We start from the raw sequence: 17,828 nt of genomic DNA, 5'->3' as shown, positions 1-17,828 counted from the left end.
CTTACGATTCTCAAGATATAATTTTTCATCACCTGTCACTATTTAATGGAGAAACAACTTTCTTTTGTATCTGGTGAGCAGCATTTCATAAGTGGTCTTTTGATTTGCTTGCTGTCTTTCATTCATTTCATGCAGAACCCATTTTCCCACTTTCTGCACCTTTACCATAGCTATCTACCAAAGATAAACGGCTTTCTGCATCACATTCAATCGTTTCATGAGTTCTTTCTGAGTTTGAGAATCATCTTCATTCAATAAGACATGCAATTTATCGTCTTTGAACTTTTTCAGTGGTTTCCCACCCTTGTCATTCTCTCACGTCAAAATCATTACTTTTGAATTCTTTGAACCACTCAAAACACTGTATTTTTCCAGTTTGCTGAAAGCTTTGACAAGCATTCAATGTGATTCAAATGATAACACAAAACCAATGCTGTCTGCAAATCGTAGTTCGTAGGCACAAAATTTGACATGTTTACAGGTTTGAAACAGATACAGATGTATGGAACTTATATTACTGTATGTTGACATTCATCGTCAGCTGTTACTTGAAGCACATGGCTTGGCAGACGCAGTCTCATGGGGCCTATATTGATGGCTAACACCATCTATAGGGAAATTCCGGTTTCATACTTCTACACCAGGGTGTATACGTGGACAAGGAAAAAAAATTCCCGGATTTCCTGGTTAAAAATACACTGTCTCCCCAATGAAAATACACTTTTTCCGTGTTAAGTGACAGTATACTCTTCCTCAGCACTGTAAAAGTCGTCAATCCTTTGAATGTTTATGGTTTTATATACCGGCGTATAATTTCCCGGCACTTTCGAAAACGAAACTCAGGGGGAAAAACACGTTTTGAAAGACCTTTGATGTACAGCAACATGTACGCTGCATATTTTCATATTACGAAGGTATAAATTTGAATTCCACCAAATGATGCATGTCACTTTCTGAAGCATTGAAATTGATATTGCGATGTGCTTTTGTAAGCGTCATAGCTCATTCATGTGATCTCGCCAGCTCATGCCAGCAATAGAACACGTGATGTAGTCAGCCAATAGCAAGATCACTCTTAAGTAGCGTGAATACACAAATAAGAAAAGTTAATGGCTCAAATTAATATACATAGCATTCACATATAATATTGGTCTTGAAGATTAATAAGTTGGAAGAGAAGCCAAGCTTCTACATATAATGCTGATCTTTTTTGCAGGTATTGCACTTTAAGATACACACACAAATGTGCCAGTAAAATCTTTAATAACGACACAAATGTCTCATCTTGTGGGCTCGAAATACTTCTAAATGGTCATCCTCAAAGAGTTGATTTTTAAATGAGAGTCAAACGCTTTGTGATTTAAGAAATTTATTGTACATTCTAGCACATAATTCATCTTGTGTAAAAGGAAATCTGCTTTGAATGTAACGCTTTTCAAAACACCATTTGCAATATTTTCCTGCAACCTGTTACAAATAGGTTCGTTTCAGCAGTTGCAAGAAAGTGGCAGGTAACTGGCGTCACAGCGCTTGCGCAGCTACGATGACGCAAGAAGCCCATATGTTTGTACATGTAAAACATTAAAAGATTTTACATTATGTCATAAAAGAAACAAGACATCAAAGGATACTTCAAGAGCATCAGGATTTCGCGAACCTTACTAAAGAGCATAATTCAGCTTAAAATGCACATCCGTATGTAAATTTTCTTGCAGTACCAGTACTCATGTTTAGTTCTTTATTATAGCATAAGGTCATATGTGCACTTGAAATGCAGCGAACAGTTGAAACTAGCCAATAGTATGGAATTAAACACTTTGTTTCAAATAAATTGACTGCCTCAGTAGAAAGGATTAATAAAAGCCAAATCTCTTTACCAAACCAGCAAAAATAACTTCATTGTTCTGTAAGGTGATTAACGCTTGACTGTCCAAGGGGGAAATAAAATCTGAAACTATTAACACATTTTAGCCTGCCATAATTATCCACCTCCCCACAACAACTCTGACTGCTCTGTGCACCAGCCGCAGATCTACGATATTTCCGAACTGGGGCAACATTAAGTAGTGGCGCCCAGCCACACTTCCGTAACCAGAAGCACGAGAAGGTACTACTCATACGTGACTCAACTGCGCATCCACAAGAGCCCGCCCGCAACTGCTCAAACAAATCTAATTTAAACAGTTGTCACGTCACGCTCATCAGAGGCAATTTGCTTTTATAAAGCATTGCATAGTGTTCCTAGAGCCTTTGACACACTACTGTTGGCAGATGCTTGTATGAACACTGTTTTGTTGTTGTATACAACGCACTTCCTTTGCAACTTAAGTTTCTCCCCCCCCCCCCCCCCCCCCCTTTTCTCGTTCATGTTTTGTTGCTGCAGTATCATTCTGCAGTAGTGGGATACAATAATATCCTTTATTAGAGTATTGGTTCTTACCAGTCAAAATCACAAAAATTTAACTGAAAACGATAAAAAAGAAAAATTCCCGGAATTCTAAACAATTCCCAGGTTTTTCTCGGTTTTCTCTCGGATGGAAAAATTCCAGATCTCCCGGTTGTTGCGGGTCATATACACCTTGTACACCTGGTAAGTCAGTGCGCTGATCTGCATGCCCAACGGGGTGAAAGCTCACTTCTATAATATCAGAACAATTGTCTGCGCATGGGATGCTGCCAGTTATACAGAGCATGAAGTTTTTTTATAATTGGGTCCCACACAGAATTTAATTGGAAACCATTGTCTTAGTTTATAAGGGAATCAGACAAACATATTTCCACTGATTCATTGATGACTGAGCTCCAAAAGTTTGACATATGGGCTACACTTTATGTTTCATTATGTTTCATTGAAAGACCAGTACAAATACAGTGTTCAGTGATGATGGACTTACCTACTTGGAGAAGGTGAATATGCCAGTGGTGTTCTATAGTGTGATCCTGCACAGTGTGCATTGTTTGCCAAATATAAGATTTGCCACATTTACACAGAATCCTATAAGCACCTTCTTTATGCAACTCTAGATCATCTTTAACAATCCAAAAGCGCTGATATTTTGGAAGGAGGTGTGAAACATTTCCATTAGATGATAGACAAGCAGTAATTTTGAAGGCCTCATCCTCTTCCTTGTTCTGTCAGTTATACATCTGTAGCACTCTCTGTACTTGTTGAGACGAATATCCGTTGTTCACAATCACAGTTCCCAGGTGTTCCAGTTGGTTTGGAGACTCTCAGAGAGTTCCTTCACCTGAACTTGACACAGGAAAAAATAAAATTTGTGATGGAGATGGGGGAAGATGGTTGCTTGCCATTTTTAGACTTTTGGTATGACATAAAGGTGATGGCACAATTGAACATTCAGTGTTTCAGAAGGCCTTCATATATAATCTACATCCTGCACAAATGATGGGCATTGTAAAGGTCTTGACCCATCAAGCCAATACCATCTCAGATACTGATAGCCTGCAAACAAAACTTGAACCCCTTCAAATTGTGTTCCTGAACAATGAATATTCATCTCCACAAGTACAGAGAGCACTACACGCGTACAAACAACAGAATGAGGGAGAGGATGAGGCCTTCAAAATGACTGCTTATCTACCACATATTGGAAATTCAACAATGAAAATCCAAGATGTAATGTAACAATATTATGAAAAGGATAGTTACTACTCACCATATATCAGAGATGCTCAGTCACAGAAAGACACAACAAAAAGACTGTCAGAAAATCAGCTTTCAGCTAACAAGGCCTTCATTGGAAGACAGAACACACACACACACACACACACACACACACACACACACACACACACACACAACCGCCGTTTCTGGCTAGAAATGTTTAAGCTAAAATAGGCAGAATATTAAGAAGACAAAGTAGTCCACCCTGGTAGCTGAGAGGTTAGCATGACGGAATGCTGCGCAAAGGGGCCTGGGCTCAATTTCCGGCTTGGTCTGGGATTTTTCTCTGCTCAGGGACTGGGCGTTGTGTTGTCCTCATCCTCGTCATTGTGTTGTGTTGTCTTCATCCGGCCCCCCCCTTAAATTAACCTTGCCAAATCCACTATGACCATGCCGACCCTGCGGAGGTGCGGGCCAAAGGCACAAGGAAAAGATTATTATGAAGACATAAAGTTGAAGTAATGTTTCTGCCTCCTTCCATAACATCAGCGCTTTTGAGATCTGTTAAGATGACTTATGAGTTGTAGAAAGCAGATGTTTATAGGATTCTGTGTGAATGTGGTAATATTATAGAGAGGAAATGATGCACACTCTGGAAGATTGCATTATAGAACATCACCAGCATACTTGCCTTCTCCAAGCAAATAAATATGCTATCGCTTAACACTATATTTCCACTAATCATCTCATGAAATACAATGAAAGAAAAATTACGGTCCATACATCAAACTTTTGAAGCTCAGTCATCAATGAATCAGTGGAAATATGGCTGTCTGAATTCCTTGTGAATCAAGATGGTGGCTTCAAACTAATTCTGCATGGGGCCTGATTATATAAAAACTTTGTGCTCTGTGTAGTTGGTGTCATCCTACAATCTTATTGTGTGAAGACAACTTGTGTTGGTATTGAGGAGGCAAGCTTTTACTATGGAGTGCATGCAGAGCAGCACACAGGCTTACAGTGGAAGTGCATGTCTTCAAGCAATGCATGTGCAATGCCAACTAGGAATACTGGTGGGATCTTAAATAGAGGATCTTAGTGTATTGCTCATCAATATTTACCTGAAGCCAGCCAGAAGATTCTGCAATGAAATACCAGCAAGTTACAAGACATCCAGCAGTTCTCCCAAAATTTTTTATAATCATCAAGACTCTTCTGAAGACAAAATGTCAAAGATGGAGAGGAAAGGCATGCTTCTCCTTGAAGAGAACACACAACCTCATATGGCACAATTGATGTTGGAAACTACTGGTGAAGTAGGCTGGAAGCTCCTACCTCATCCTTCTTTCAGTGCTGTCCTTGCCCCTTTAGACTTTTAATCATTTGATTTAATGAAAGCAGCTTTTATGCATGACATCAACAGTAACAAAGAGGTAAAGAAAAAATGTACATAACTGGCTTCAATACCAAAGCAAGGAGTATTTTAATTTAGAGGTTAAAGAGACTTGTAAGAATTTGGGAGAAATGCATAGATGTAGTAAAGGATTACATAGATAAATACACACAAAACTGCATTGATTTAATAAACTTTTATTCTGCTGGTAAAGCTATTTTTCCGTTTTATTATTTAATGACCCTCATAGCATGCATTTAGCATGCAAGAATTGCAGTGGAAATGAATGTACAATAATTCATTATTTTAAACTCAGAATAGTGTACTGCTTCCTGAAAGATCTGGACAAACTCAAAAGGTAGATATCATGTACATTTGGAGCTTGATTGTTAAGGGACATGCAGCCTGTCAGGAATATAGTTGGCAGAAAAATGCTGATCATGTCACCACGAATGTTGTGTGATGCCAGAGTTCACATGGGATGGATTTATGGCTCTTAGTTCGCACCACACCCACAGCAGGTTATGATCCTTTGGTTTGGAGATGGGTGAAGAGTTTAAACCAGAGGTACAGGTGATTCTGCAATGACCTCACATGCATATTTGTTGAGCTGCGCTGTGAAATGGGGAGTTGCAGGGCCACCCTTAATAGTCTAGGACGTCACTAGACACAGGTGCATCTGCTTAAACTGCACATGTTTATGTTTTTTTAGGCCATGGTCAGTTATGTGCCATGTTCAGAAAGTGTAATGGATCAGTTACATTACAGGAATGTCTGCTCTTTGTACATCTCCTCCACCACCCAGTCTCCGTTCATCTCCTCCTCTCCCCTCTCTCTGTCCAGCCCCTCTTCCCCTCTTGGTCTGTCCATCTCCTCTTCCCTTTCCCTTACCATTTCCTCCTTCCTGTTTCTCTGTCCATTTTCTCTTCCCCCTCCCCCCTCTCCCCCCACCCTCAGTTCATCTACTCCTCCCCCCTGTCTCTGACCATCTTTTAATCAGCCCTTTCTCTGCCAATCTCATCATCCCCCTTCGCCTCTCTGCACATCTCCTCTTCTCCCCTCTTCTCCCTTTCTCTGTCCATTTGCCCCTCCCCTCCCTTTGTTAATCTCTTTCTCCCCCATACCTGTGTCAATCTCTTTTCCCCCCATACCTGTGTCAATCTCTTTCTCCCCCATACCTGTGTCAATCTCTTCCTTGCCCATCTCCATCTTCCCCTCTCTTTCTCCCCCCTTTCCCTCTCCACATTATCACCACCACACTAATAGGAGGTTACTGGACCTCATGCCCGCAGTATTTCTTTCCAGGTAATAAGTAATGTGTGTAACAACTTTGGTTGAAATCGATACAGGGGTTTTGAAGTATTTTTTTACTCACAGCTTTGCCCACATACAAACACGTCATATGTATTTCAAACAATGGAAAATCCAGGATGGAATGTAACAATACCAGAGAAGGAAAGTTGCTACTCACTATATAGCGGAGATGCTGAGCCACAATATGCACAACAAAAAGATTCGCACAATTAAAGCTTTCGGCCATAAAGGCCTTTGTCAGCAGTAGACACACACACACACAAACACACACACACAAACACAAATACACACACACAGATAGACGCAACTTGCACACATGTCTGCAGTCTCAGAGAACTGAGACCACACTGGTTGCGTGCGTGTGTGTGTGTGTGTGTGTGTGTGTGTGTGTGTGTGTGTGTGTGTGTGTGTGGGCGTGTGCGCGCATGTATGTGTGTCTACTGCTGACAAAGGCCTTAATGGCCGAAAGCTTTAATTGTGTGAGTCTTTTTGTTGTGCCTATCACGACTCAGCATCTCCACTATATGGTGAGTAGCAACTTTCCTTCTCTCATAGGTATTTTAACGTATTTCACACATATTTATAAGCATATTTCACCTATATCTCTAGTGAATTTCACCCTGCAGCTCATTATTTATGATGTCATATCTCCTGAACTATTTGTTGTTCAATGATATAATTTTGCAGGTACATCCACTGGTATACGTGGACACAATCTGCAAAATGTATTATGAACAGAGTTAACAGTAAAGAAGTAAAATTTCATGCATGATGTGACAGTTTTTCACACATCTCAGTTTTTATGATGTCATATCTCCTGAACTATGTTTCGTACAATAATATATTTTTGCAGGTACATTCAGTAATATATATGAATACTATCTGCATAATATGTTGTGGACAGAGTTATTAGTAAAGAAGTAATTAATTAAAAAGTCATGCTTGATGTGACAGTTTTACTGTATGAACCATGAGAACGTAGTAAGCTATAGGCTTTTTTCCTTTCACCATTTTGTGGGGTGTGTGAGTGAAAAAAGGTCTTGTAAACATTTGAAATAACACAAAGTTTGTTGCATGTCACTAAGTGCTCTCATTATGCATCATGAGTTATGCTTTTTTTCATGTCTACTCCACACTGTTTTCAAATATAGATCATTCTTACCACCATAGTGGTTCTTTAGACACAGCAGGTGATTTATGTATGAAGTTTGGTTGAAGTTGCTGCATTGGTTTACGACGAGATGTGAAACATACATGCGCACATACACTTTTATAATAGGTATAAATTAGTTATTTGAACGAGCTAAGGCCCACAATTTATTTTTATTGATGGTAATAAGTCCACAGCTAGTGGTCTTGCAGTAGCATTCTCGCTTCCCCGCGCATGGGTCCCGGGTTTGATTCCCGGCGGTGTCAGGGTATTTTCCTGCCTCGTGATGACTGGGTGTTGTTGTGTCGTCTTCATCATCATTATTCATCCCCATTATGGTCAGAGGAAGGCAATGGCAAACCACCTCCACTAGGACCTCGCCTAGTACAACGGTGTGGGTCTCCCGCATCGTCCCCTACGCTCCTCGGAGTATGGGACATCTTACTTACTTAATGGTAATAAGGCCTATGCAGTACCACAAAATGAGAAATAGCTGTATTCAGAAGTAATTATCATCAAAAACCTTAAATTCTAATTTAAATATATAACACAAGGTGGTCAAACTACTACTATTAGATCTCTTATTTAGTTTCAACATTGTTCTCTAAATAAGTTACTCCATAGGACACTCATAGGCAACAAATTCTGAGAAGAACATTATGGCACTTTTCAAGCATGTGCTTACTTCCACTGTGTTTTATTCAACATGCAGTACTTTGAGCAAGTAGATTAGACTGCTATGTGGTCATTCGGTCTCCCAAAGTGGCCAATAATATTCTGAGTAAGTTATCTTTCAAAATCTTCCTGCTGTTGGTGATGCCTGAATGAATGGCAAGTATGTAGTGTGGCAATATGGAGCAGAAACATTACCCACACTCCTTTAGCAGTTAAATTTACTCCATCCAGATATTCAGTTTATGGTGATGGAATTTCAACTATGTAAGCAAAGGATAGAATGCTAAGCACACCTAACACACATGACCACTAACTATGGCAACTCAGAGGACAACGGCATTCTGGTCCGAACTGCTGGAGTTGGCAGTCATGCGTGCGTGAGGTATGCTAGCTTTTGTGAATGAGTAGTGTGTGTTTCTCATTCTTTTTTGCCAAAATCTGTGGCCAAAATCTAATCTGTAAGGGTCTTTTAATTGTGACTATCTGCAAATTAATGTGTTATCTTTATGGTAATTAGCAATCTGTCCTTTTCCTTACACTGCTGACATTCCAACCTGGTATTTCCATTGTTCAATTTGTGATAAAGATGGAAACAAAGGGGACACATTACTTGGTGTTTTGATATGAAGGAAAGCCAATGGAACTCAAGGGCATCATGCACATGACAACTCACATCATTCTATATTTGAAGGCTATGAGTGGTCATGATGATACAAATTGATAAAGTGTTGCACACACTGGTATATAGAGCACATCATTTTTTATGCTGACAGCCTGTCAGGCAAGCTTCAGCAATGAAGATGGTTTTTGAACAATTAAATAAATTTATCATGCACTCCAGACATAATGAGTCCAGTCCAGGACAAGGAAACAAACAGTCACTACCACAGCCCTCTTACCATACTTCAGTGATAATTCTTGAAGAACTGAACATCACACAATCAATGAGAAACTCAAGATTTCTAGTCTGTCTTTCTGGTATTGCATTTGCATGCCAGATAAGCTTATCAATAGGAATTTGAGATTCCAGCTAACTACACTCTGGAGTACTGTGCTTGCTGCTATTAGGTTGCAATAAGAAAAACAAGAATTTCTGACAGTGGCACAGTCACAGCATAACAGATGTTCCCAATAGCTACAAATTTTGTTGCAACAACCAAACACTATGATTCCTCGGAGCAGCACCAGTGATCCTACGCATATGCAGAAGACCACAATTCAGTTCCCAGTAAAGAGCTCTTGACATGCAACTCTGTCACATGTGGACAACTTCTGAACAAGGTCTTCACATGAAGACTACCACAATGTGGACACAAGCAGTTGTGTTAATTTGAGCAAATTTTGCTGAACTTACAGAATATTATCAGGTGTAATGTTTGAGAATTATCTATTCAATAGATCTGCCAGAAAAACTTGAAGTGCCATGAGAAATTTGATATTAATATCATCTCTAATACGGCAGCAAGAGGTATGCAGTCCACAGAAGCCACTCACAAATATCTTACAGAGGACCAGAGTATATACAAGTATGAGAAAATGAAGTGAATAATGCCCCTGATGTTTCAGTGTTGTGTCATATCAGATGACTGTGATGTAGGCAATTAGCAGCATGTTGTGTGAACATTGTCTGAACGCTGCTCATTAGTTACACTGAAAATTTGACACTCAAAAAATTATCGATGTCCTTCAGTCACAACATTTGCATCTTAGCATCTCTCTAGTGCTCTTCTAAAAAAACAATACTTCCATCTGAAGAGTATTACATTCAGTTCCCTTCATACTGAGGTAAGACTGAATCCACTTTTGCTACATGTGTGTTGCGCTGACATGGAACAGTGTGTCACTGAAGCTCCTTTAAATACTGATTGGATTTAAAGGAATGTGGGGGACTACATTTCTGTAAAAACAGGAATATGAAACTTCTGGTTAATGGCTTGAATCATCACTATGATTTATGTTATTCAGAGTAACTATGGAGTTCTCCATTCATTTCCTCTAGTTTTCCATTTATTTTAGTAATACATAAATATTTAATGTATTTCTTACCTTTGGAGAATACTATTGACAAATCTGCTAGATGCAAACTGTAACAGCAGTGATGTAGTTCCTCTGGTTTTCCATTTATTTTAGTAATACATAAATATGTAATGTATTTCTTACCCTTGAAGAAAACTATTGACAAATCTGGTAGATGCAAACTGCAACAGCAGCGATGTATTAGCTATCTCTGCTGCTTGTCTCTTTGGCCGGTTAAATCCATAGGCTGTGCCAACAGGTGACAGTGGATCTGCTACTCGCCCTTGAAATAGATTAAGAATGCCTGATGAATATGTCTGAAGCTTTGCTCAAAAATCAACTGAAAATTTACTAGAATGTTAAGTGCTGGACAGATTTGTTCCTTGGCTGAGTCAGAGCTGCCATTGTTACAAAAAATATTTTACTCACTTTGTTCCCACAGATCAATCTCTTGCTGCATGATCTTATGAACATCTCTCTTTGCCCTGGCAACTGACTCGGCTAAGAGTCTTCCAGAGACAACAAAATGAGGACTTGTGGTACCCCAAGCACGTAGATCCATGTGGTTCATTACATCACTTTTGCACCCACACATGGCATTCCTATAAGATAATTTTACTGGTTTAGATAACATATTTATGAGTGACTATTGTATCATCATTGAGTGAGGTAACTGTTACTACTTACAGGAACTGATCTTTGTCTAGAAAAGCTTCTGGTTGAATTTCTCTTAAGCCATCACTGTTGTCACAAATAACTCTTGCAAGACTCACTTTTCTAATTTCATTCAGTTGTTCTAGTAAAGCAAAGAAGTTACTGTCTTAGCATAATTACTTCCACAACATGAAAACAGGAAAACAGTAATACATCATAGATATGTAGTTACCCTTTGTGAAAGATGATGGTGGTAAGTCATTTTCATACCAATAACGATCACCACGCCTGAGATAGTGGAACTGACGTCCCAATAAACAACCAAATGTTGGTCCCACAACAGCTCCTTCTATGGGAGTCTCACCAAGGGCACCCGTAAATAGATCAATGTCAGTTACATTCCTGTGAACGCACAAAATGTTCCTGTCTGTGAAAATCAGTATGCAGCCACAGATAATTCGAGATTACTTCAAAAATCTCAAAGGGACCCATATAAATTAAATGATGTGTAAATTAACCTGTAAATCTTCTGTAGAGCTGAAATAACTGCAGGGGACATTACATCTGCTAAGTCACGAAAAGACCTCACATCAGGAAGACTGCAGAACTTTCGCCATTTCGTGTAATCAGGTAATCCATGATCTCTCCCGTGTTGTATTATTTGTGCAGCCAGATCTAGGCCTGGACCTATCAAATATAGGGCACAGAAAAAATGAAATATCTCTAATAAGCAATGACACTATTTTATATGTAATCATTAATTAAAAGTGGACCTTTGCTTGGATCTTGAAACATATGATTAGTCATCACTTCATTAATAAATTCATCTTCTTTCTGTGCAGCACCATGTAGCATACTCTGCAACATTTTATCCACTGCTCCCACTTCATATAACTGAAATGGTGCATAAAATGAAGATGCTATTGATTTCTCTCCAATTCTCCTTCCTGACTGTAATAAAGAACACGGTAAACACAATTAACTGAAGTTTCCTCGTCAATTCTTGTTCATAGAAGGTACATTTTCAACAAAATGCTTTATACTACATTCACAGCTGTCAACTGGTAATGTAGTTTAGGTGTATAGTCTTATAGCTAAAAGAACATGTAAATAGATACCATGTCTAACCTCATCAAATAATTTCATAGTCTTGGGCATCAGGGAAGCTATGAACCACATTGCAGCTGCGGCAACACTGTTGGCAATGCCAGCATTCAAATTGATGTCATAACCTGTGAAATGTCCTGAAGCTTGAGTTCTTAGTCCATATTTATCCAGGATGTCCTACAACAATATATTACTATAAGTCAAAAAAATTATGTACTATACTGTACAACAGATAACAATACCACTTTTATACATTTATATTTGATGGTTTAATACTCTTTGTTAATGTAATAAATATATTATGAAGTAATGATATGAAAATTAAATTGAATATTGAAACTGCAGAGAATAAATTGATAAATGTGAACCAATTAAGATTTGGCTTCCAAATCTGCAATTCTCTCTCCGAGGAATGAGACACAGGAAACAAATGTGAATTTACAATCAGTATTTTAGTAATTGTAGCAATACTCTGCCTCTTTTAACTTTGGTTTATTTCTTGACTAGTTATGCAAGACAGCAAACTCTCAGGTTTGTTCTATTTAGAGTTAGCATCTTATTTCAATATACAGCTACGATTGGAAAGATATCAATTTTCATTTGTCATTTGGAATATAGAAATGATATTTTATTACAATGAAGATAATACAAAATCATTCTAACCTGTCCGAGGACCATAGGCAGGAACTCAGTATATGAGATGTGCTGTATCTCTGCTCCAACAATTCTTCTGGCCTCCTGAAAAAGTGTCTCATCACCCCAGTGGGGGTTCAGCCTGGCCAGTTCAGCTGCTAGGCGATTATGTTCACGTAACCATATTGTGTGCAGTGTTGCCAGGCCAATATGTTCATTTGCGCGTTTGTCCCCAGCTTTGAAACACCTGTGTTGGAAAGTAAACAAAATGGCTTTAAGCTTAATTGCTGCTGAAAGTCTCTAGCATGCACAGTGGCATAGCTACAATTTTTTTGTTTTTTGTTTTTATTGTTTTGGGGGTAGGGTGGGAGAGTAGGATTTGGGGGGGGGGGGGGGCGGCTCTGCCTTTCAATTTACTGTAGCTGAAAATTAATTTTATTGATCCATACTAATTTAATGCACAAAATTATAAAAATTAAGTTTTTCATTGGTTTACATTAGTGTTATCAAAACACTAATGACATCGCAAAGGCAGTTTATTGAAGTTATGAATTATATCATGAAATTAATTTTATTAGCTTGTCAAGTTTTAACAATTTTAATAAAACATAATCCAGTTGCTAAGAGAATTTTCTGCACTAATTCTATTAAGTGCCTATTTTTATAGGCTAAGCCCCCATTAATTTACATTGAAGTACATAAAAATCTGCTTTTGTCTGATACTTTAATGCACATAGATAATAGAAACGATTAAACCATTTACTAGAAATTCAAAGTACAAGAGGAAGAAGGCAGTCTTTGTTTTTCCATATATCACTTATCACAGTTTCGACATCAGTCCTTTCTTCTCAATGAATTGTCGTCTTGGCATGCACATTAAGATGTGCCTCACTAGTTGTATTCCTTATGTATGTTTTCATTCTCTTAAGGGTGGAGAAACTGTGCTCCTTCATGGCTACTGTCACTGACGAGGTTGCAAGAGCTGTAAAAACTGTAGCACATTAGAAGGATCTGATGGTCGCAGAGAGACAAAGCTTCCATTGTGTTCTGAGGCAACTACTGCAGTTGATTCAGACATTGATGATAAGAGTTTCAACTTAGCTGTTGTCATTGTTAAATCAGTGACTAATGGATCTGAAGCATAAAATGAATGGGGTTTTGTAATTCCATCAATTATACCGGTACCTATATCTTCAGTTTTTCATGGAAGAAGACAATTAAAGCTCACACAGTGTCAAGAACCAATCCTGCACCGACATAACGAAGGCATCCAGAATGGGTACGAACACTGACCCTTTGTAGTAACCCTCAACATCTTTATCGGTATCTTCATATGCATGATGTCCTTGCTCATTAGAAATGTGTGATTGCTTGATTTCAGCTCCACTGGCCAGAAATAATTCCTTGGATTCTAAGCAAAGCCAGCTGAACTACAAGGGGGTGCCCAAAAAATAAATAAATACATAAATAAATAATGGAATAACATTGCCCTGGGCTGAGCTTGTGTAGTATTCATTTCTGCTGCTAGGTATGTATAGCGCCACTCATTGTCAATTCAGTGCTGCCTGTGTTGTTGACTTGGCTTGTTCTGTTCATCTGCACTGATTGTTTTTGCTACACTGTTTTGCTCTTGTTTTGTTTTTTGTGATGGCAAGTTTAAGTGAACAACATACAGCTGTGAAATTTTGTTTTCTACTCGGTAAAAATGTTGCTGACACTGTTTCAATGTTGAAAGCAGCTTACCAAGATGATGCTATGGGATAAACTCAGGTGTATGGTTTGCTTGATTTAAAAATGGCGAAATGTTTACTGATAACGAACCTTGTTCTGGACATCCATCAACTGCCCAAACGTCAAAATACTGAAAAGATTTGAGAGTTTGTGCTCACAGACTATCGACACACAGTTGATCAGCTGTCAGAGATTAGTGGGTTATCTTGCTTGGAGCCCGGTTTAGTGAATTTTAATGGAAGATTTGGGAATGAAAAGGGTTGCTACCAAGTGTGTTCCTCTGTTCTGACTTATAATGAAAAGGAATGTCAAATTGAAACATGTCTTGCTTTGAAACAACAGCTTAAAACTGATCCAGATTTTCTGTCAGAGTTCATCACTTGTGATTAGTCATGGCATTGTGGCTGCAACCCAGAAACAAAGTAACAGTCAAGCCAACAGAAGATGTCATCACACCATCCAAAAAAGTGCCGTCAATTCAAATATCAAAACAATGCTGATTTGCTTTTTTGATGCCAGGAGTGTACTTCATTCAGAGTTTGTTTGACCAGGTCAGACATTCAATCAAATATTTTATTTGGAAGTTTTAAGAAGATTGTACAACAGCGTAAATCAAACAAGACCTGATTTGAGATAGACAAGAGACTGGTTCTTCCATCAGGACAATGCACCTGCACACACAGCCCTCTCTTGTCAGACAGTTTTTGACTTAAAAAAAAATAAATAAAAAATAAAAAAAGGTGTGATGCACCTTACTTACCTGACCTGGTTCCATGCCACTTTTTCTTATTTCCACAAATGAAAAGCAGCATGAACAGACACCGATTTGAAAACATTGAAGAAGTCAAGAAAAAATGAGGAGGACCTGTCAGCCATTTCTAAAGACAACTACCAAAAATATTTCAAACAGTGGAAACACCAGTGGGAAAAATGTTAGTCGTAATGAAGAATATTTTGAAGGGGATAAGGTTGTTTTGTAAACAATTTTTCTGTTTTTCTCTGTCTGCCAGCAGCTTCATTTTCAGATCCCTGGCAATGTGGGTCAATTCTGCAAAATCTATTTCTTGGTGCAGAAGCTAAAGACAGATGGACTCACCAAACACAAAAAATTCAGAAAGTATAGCCGAGCAGATGACAAAATCTCCCATGGTGATGGCTGCTAACAGAATCGTGGCAGTGTGAGATGTGTTGTCAAATTCTTGAATCTTCATCTTCCCCTGAGCTACAACAACATAATCATATATCTCAGCAAAGTCTTGTATGCTGCAAAGGCACTTAATCCATCTAGTGAGCGTTGCATGTTTCAAATTCCTGACTTGAACATTGGTTAATGACTCAAGGGCATCATTTAATATTTTTCTATAATTTGGTGGCCAAAGAAATTACGTATGACTTCCAGTGTTCCTTGTGACTTTCTGATAAGTACAACGTTGGATGTGTCAGTGAGTATGAAGTAGAAATTACAAACTGCACAATGAGAATATACAGCTGAAGGACTGTTGTGTTATATGAATGGATGAGCCCCAAAGGCATTTCCCAACATGGATGCAGCATCATCACAGCCCTGTACTCGTAAAAATGACACATCAACAACAAATTTTACCATGTTTTCAATTATAGGTCTAGCTAATCCTTTGCCATTCACATCAAACACTGGAACAAATTGCAGGAAATCTTCACAGATCTTGAGATATAGGGAAATATAAAGAGCTCAAAGAAAAAGTTGCTCTATTCCATCAACATCAGCTGTTTCATCTGCAAGAACTGTGAAAAATCTGCAAGAACTGTGAAAACTTTGGCATCATTAATGCACAGAATAATCCTTTCAACTATAACAGACCCGAAGTCTGGCATCACCAGCGAGAGTCTGTGGTCCTATGTGCATCAAATCCATTTGTGTGTGTGTGTGTGTGTGTGTGTGTGTGTGTGTGTGTGTGTGTGTGTGTGTGTGTGTGTGTTTTGTCTAACCCTGATAAAGACATTTTTGGTGACAGTCTTTTTTTGTGCTATCTGTGACTCACCATCTCCACTCTGTGGTAAGTATCAATATATCCTTTTCATAACTTTGTCATTATTTCATCCTGGATTTTCCATTGTTCAGCGTTTTACATATTTTGTCTTGCTCACCATCATGTGAACGAAATTGTCACTATTGATTACAGCAGCCTTATGGTAAGTGTTGCTTGCATATACATTGAAATATTCAAGAGCTTGCTTCCCCTTTAAAAACTTGGAGGTTACCAGGGCTCCAACATTTTGATGACTACCTTTAGCTGAACTTGTCTTAGTGAAAAATTGACATTACTTCTAGTAGGCCCTGTCCTCTTTGGCAGAGTATACTAACCATGTAACTTAGGCTGAACTTACAATATTGGCCACTTTGCAAAGTGAGGGGAAATTTGTAAGTTGCATCAGACACAATAAAGGTTTTGGAAATGTTGTAGCTTCATGTGGTCATCAATTTATTCATTATTTGATAGCAAACAATCAGTTATGTCATACTTACAACCTAGTGGTGGACTGCCTGAGCTTCATGTGTCAATGAAAGATGTTGATTTCGCTTCAGGATCCGACAAGGGTGATTTTGAATTAGCAATAACTCTTCTATTGTTTGAAACCAGCAAGTGGTGGCAACTGTGGTTAATCATCCATTTTCTCGGTCTGAGAGGACAGAGTTTCTTCTAGTTGAGGTGTTTTGGAGGAGCAGTTTAAAATGTTCCCATTTTTTTGTTTTTTAATGCATTGTCTTAGCTCTCAGACTCTAGATTTCACTATACTAGCTTCAACAACACTCGTTTTCACAACACTGTTGTCTCAACAGTTTAACAACTGGTAATGCAGAGAATCATGTACGAAACAAACTAAAACATTTCCTGGTCAGTTCATGCTCCAACAATGTATCCACCACCTCTATAGTGCACATTGCTCCTGCATCCACAAACATTAAATTATGGGTTTGGTAATACGCTGAGACTGAGCTAGTAAATTTTGTATTTAATTCTTCATTGATGTTAAATTGATATGTGTTACTAGAAGAAAACTGAAAACATGTACTGTTACTGTGTTATGGAGCATGTTGAAATAAATAAGCTTAAATGTTTTAAAGAACTCTACTTACTATTAACCAGTCTCAATGAACAAAAACGCCAGTTATCAGAGATTCTCTTTTGTGCATGGATTCATTTGGAAAGAGGCTGTCGTTAACATACAGCCCGCTTCTTCACATACTGAAGCAGAGATACTGTTAACCCTTGTTTTATACTTTAGTGTTATGACATTGCAAGCAGCTGTGTAAGAAAAACATGTCTATAATTTTACATTTCAGAGGAGTGGTCAGGGGTTAAGGGGGGGTGGGGTTTAAACCCCTAATCGCCCGCCCTAATGAAACCACTGGGCATGCGTATTTATTATCCATCCATGGAATCTTAGTGGGTTTCATCCTTAATAATACTGTTACCAAAAGAGTAATATTTATTGTTTTCTTATTTAAATGGCTATGATTATTATGATAGTGTTCACACAGTATTTTC

General features: G+C 38.4%; 1 protein-coding gene across 1 annotated transcript in view; it reads right to left on the bottom strand.

The window, feature by feature from the left end:
• LOC126333298 (uncharacterized) overlaps positions 1-17,828 on the bottom strand; it is a 279,526-nt gene that overhangs the window by 16,602 nt on the left and 245,096 nt on the right. Inside the window, exons 8-15 of the mRNA XM_049996729.1 lie at positions 12,598-12,814; positions 11,956-12,111; positions 11,601-11,778; positions 11,346-11,514; positions 11,060-11,229; positions 10,861-10,969; positions 10,603-10,775; positions 10,318-10,456 (exon numbers count right to left, since the gene is read on the bottom strand). Of these exons, the coding sequence (XP_049852686.1) occupies positions 10,318-10,456; positions 10,603-10,775; positions 10,861-10,969; positions 11,060-11,229; positions 11,346-11,514; positions 11,601-11,778; positions 11,956-12,111; positions 12,598-12,814 (1,311 nt within the window). The remainder of the gene's footprint in view (positions 1-10,317; positions 10,457-10,602; positions 10,776-10,860; positions 10,970-11,059; positions 11,230-11,345; positions 11,515-11,600; positions 11,779-11,955; positions 12,112-12,597; positions 12,815-17,828) is intronic.

This window comes from Schistocerca gregaria, chromosome 1 (assembly GCF_023897955.1).
Source record: "Schistocerca gregaria isolate iqSchGreg1 chromosome 1, iqSchGreg1.2, whole genome shotgun sequence".
NCBI lineage: Eukaryota > Metazoa > Arthropoda > Insecta > Orthoptera > Acrididae > Schistocerca > Schistocerca gregaria.
This window is presented reverse-complemented; position numbering and strand designations above follow the sequence as displayed.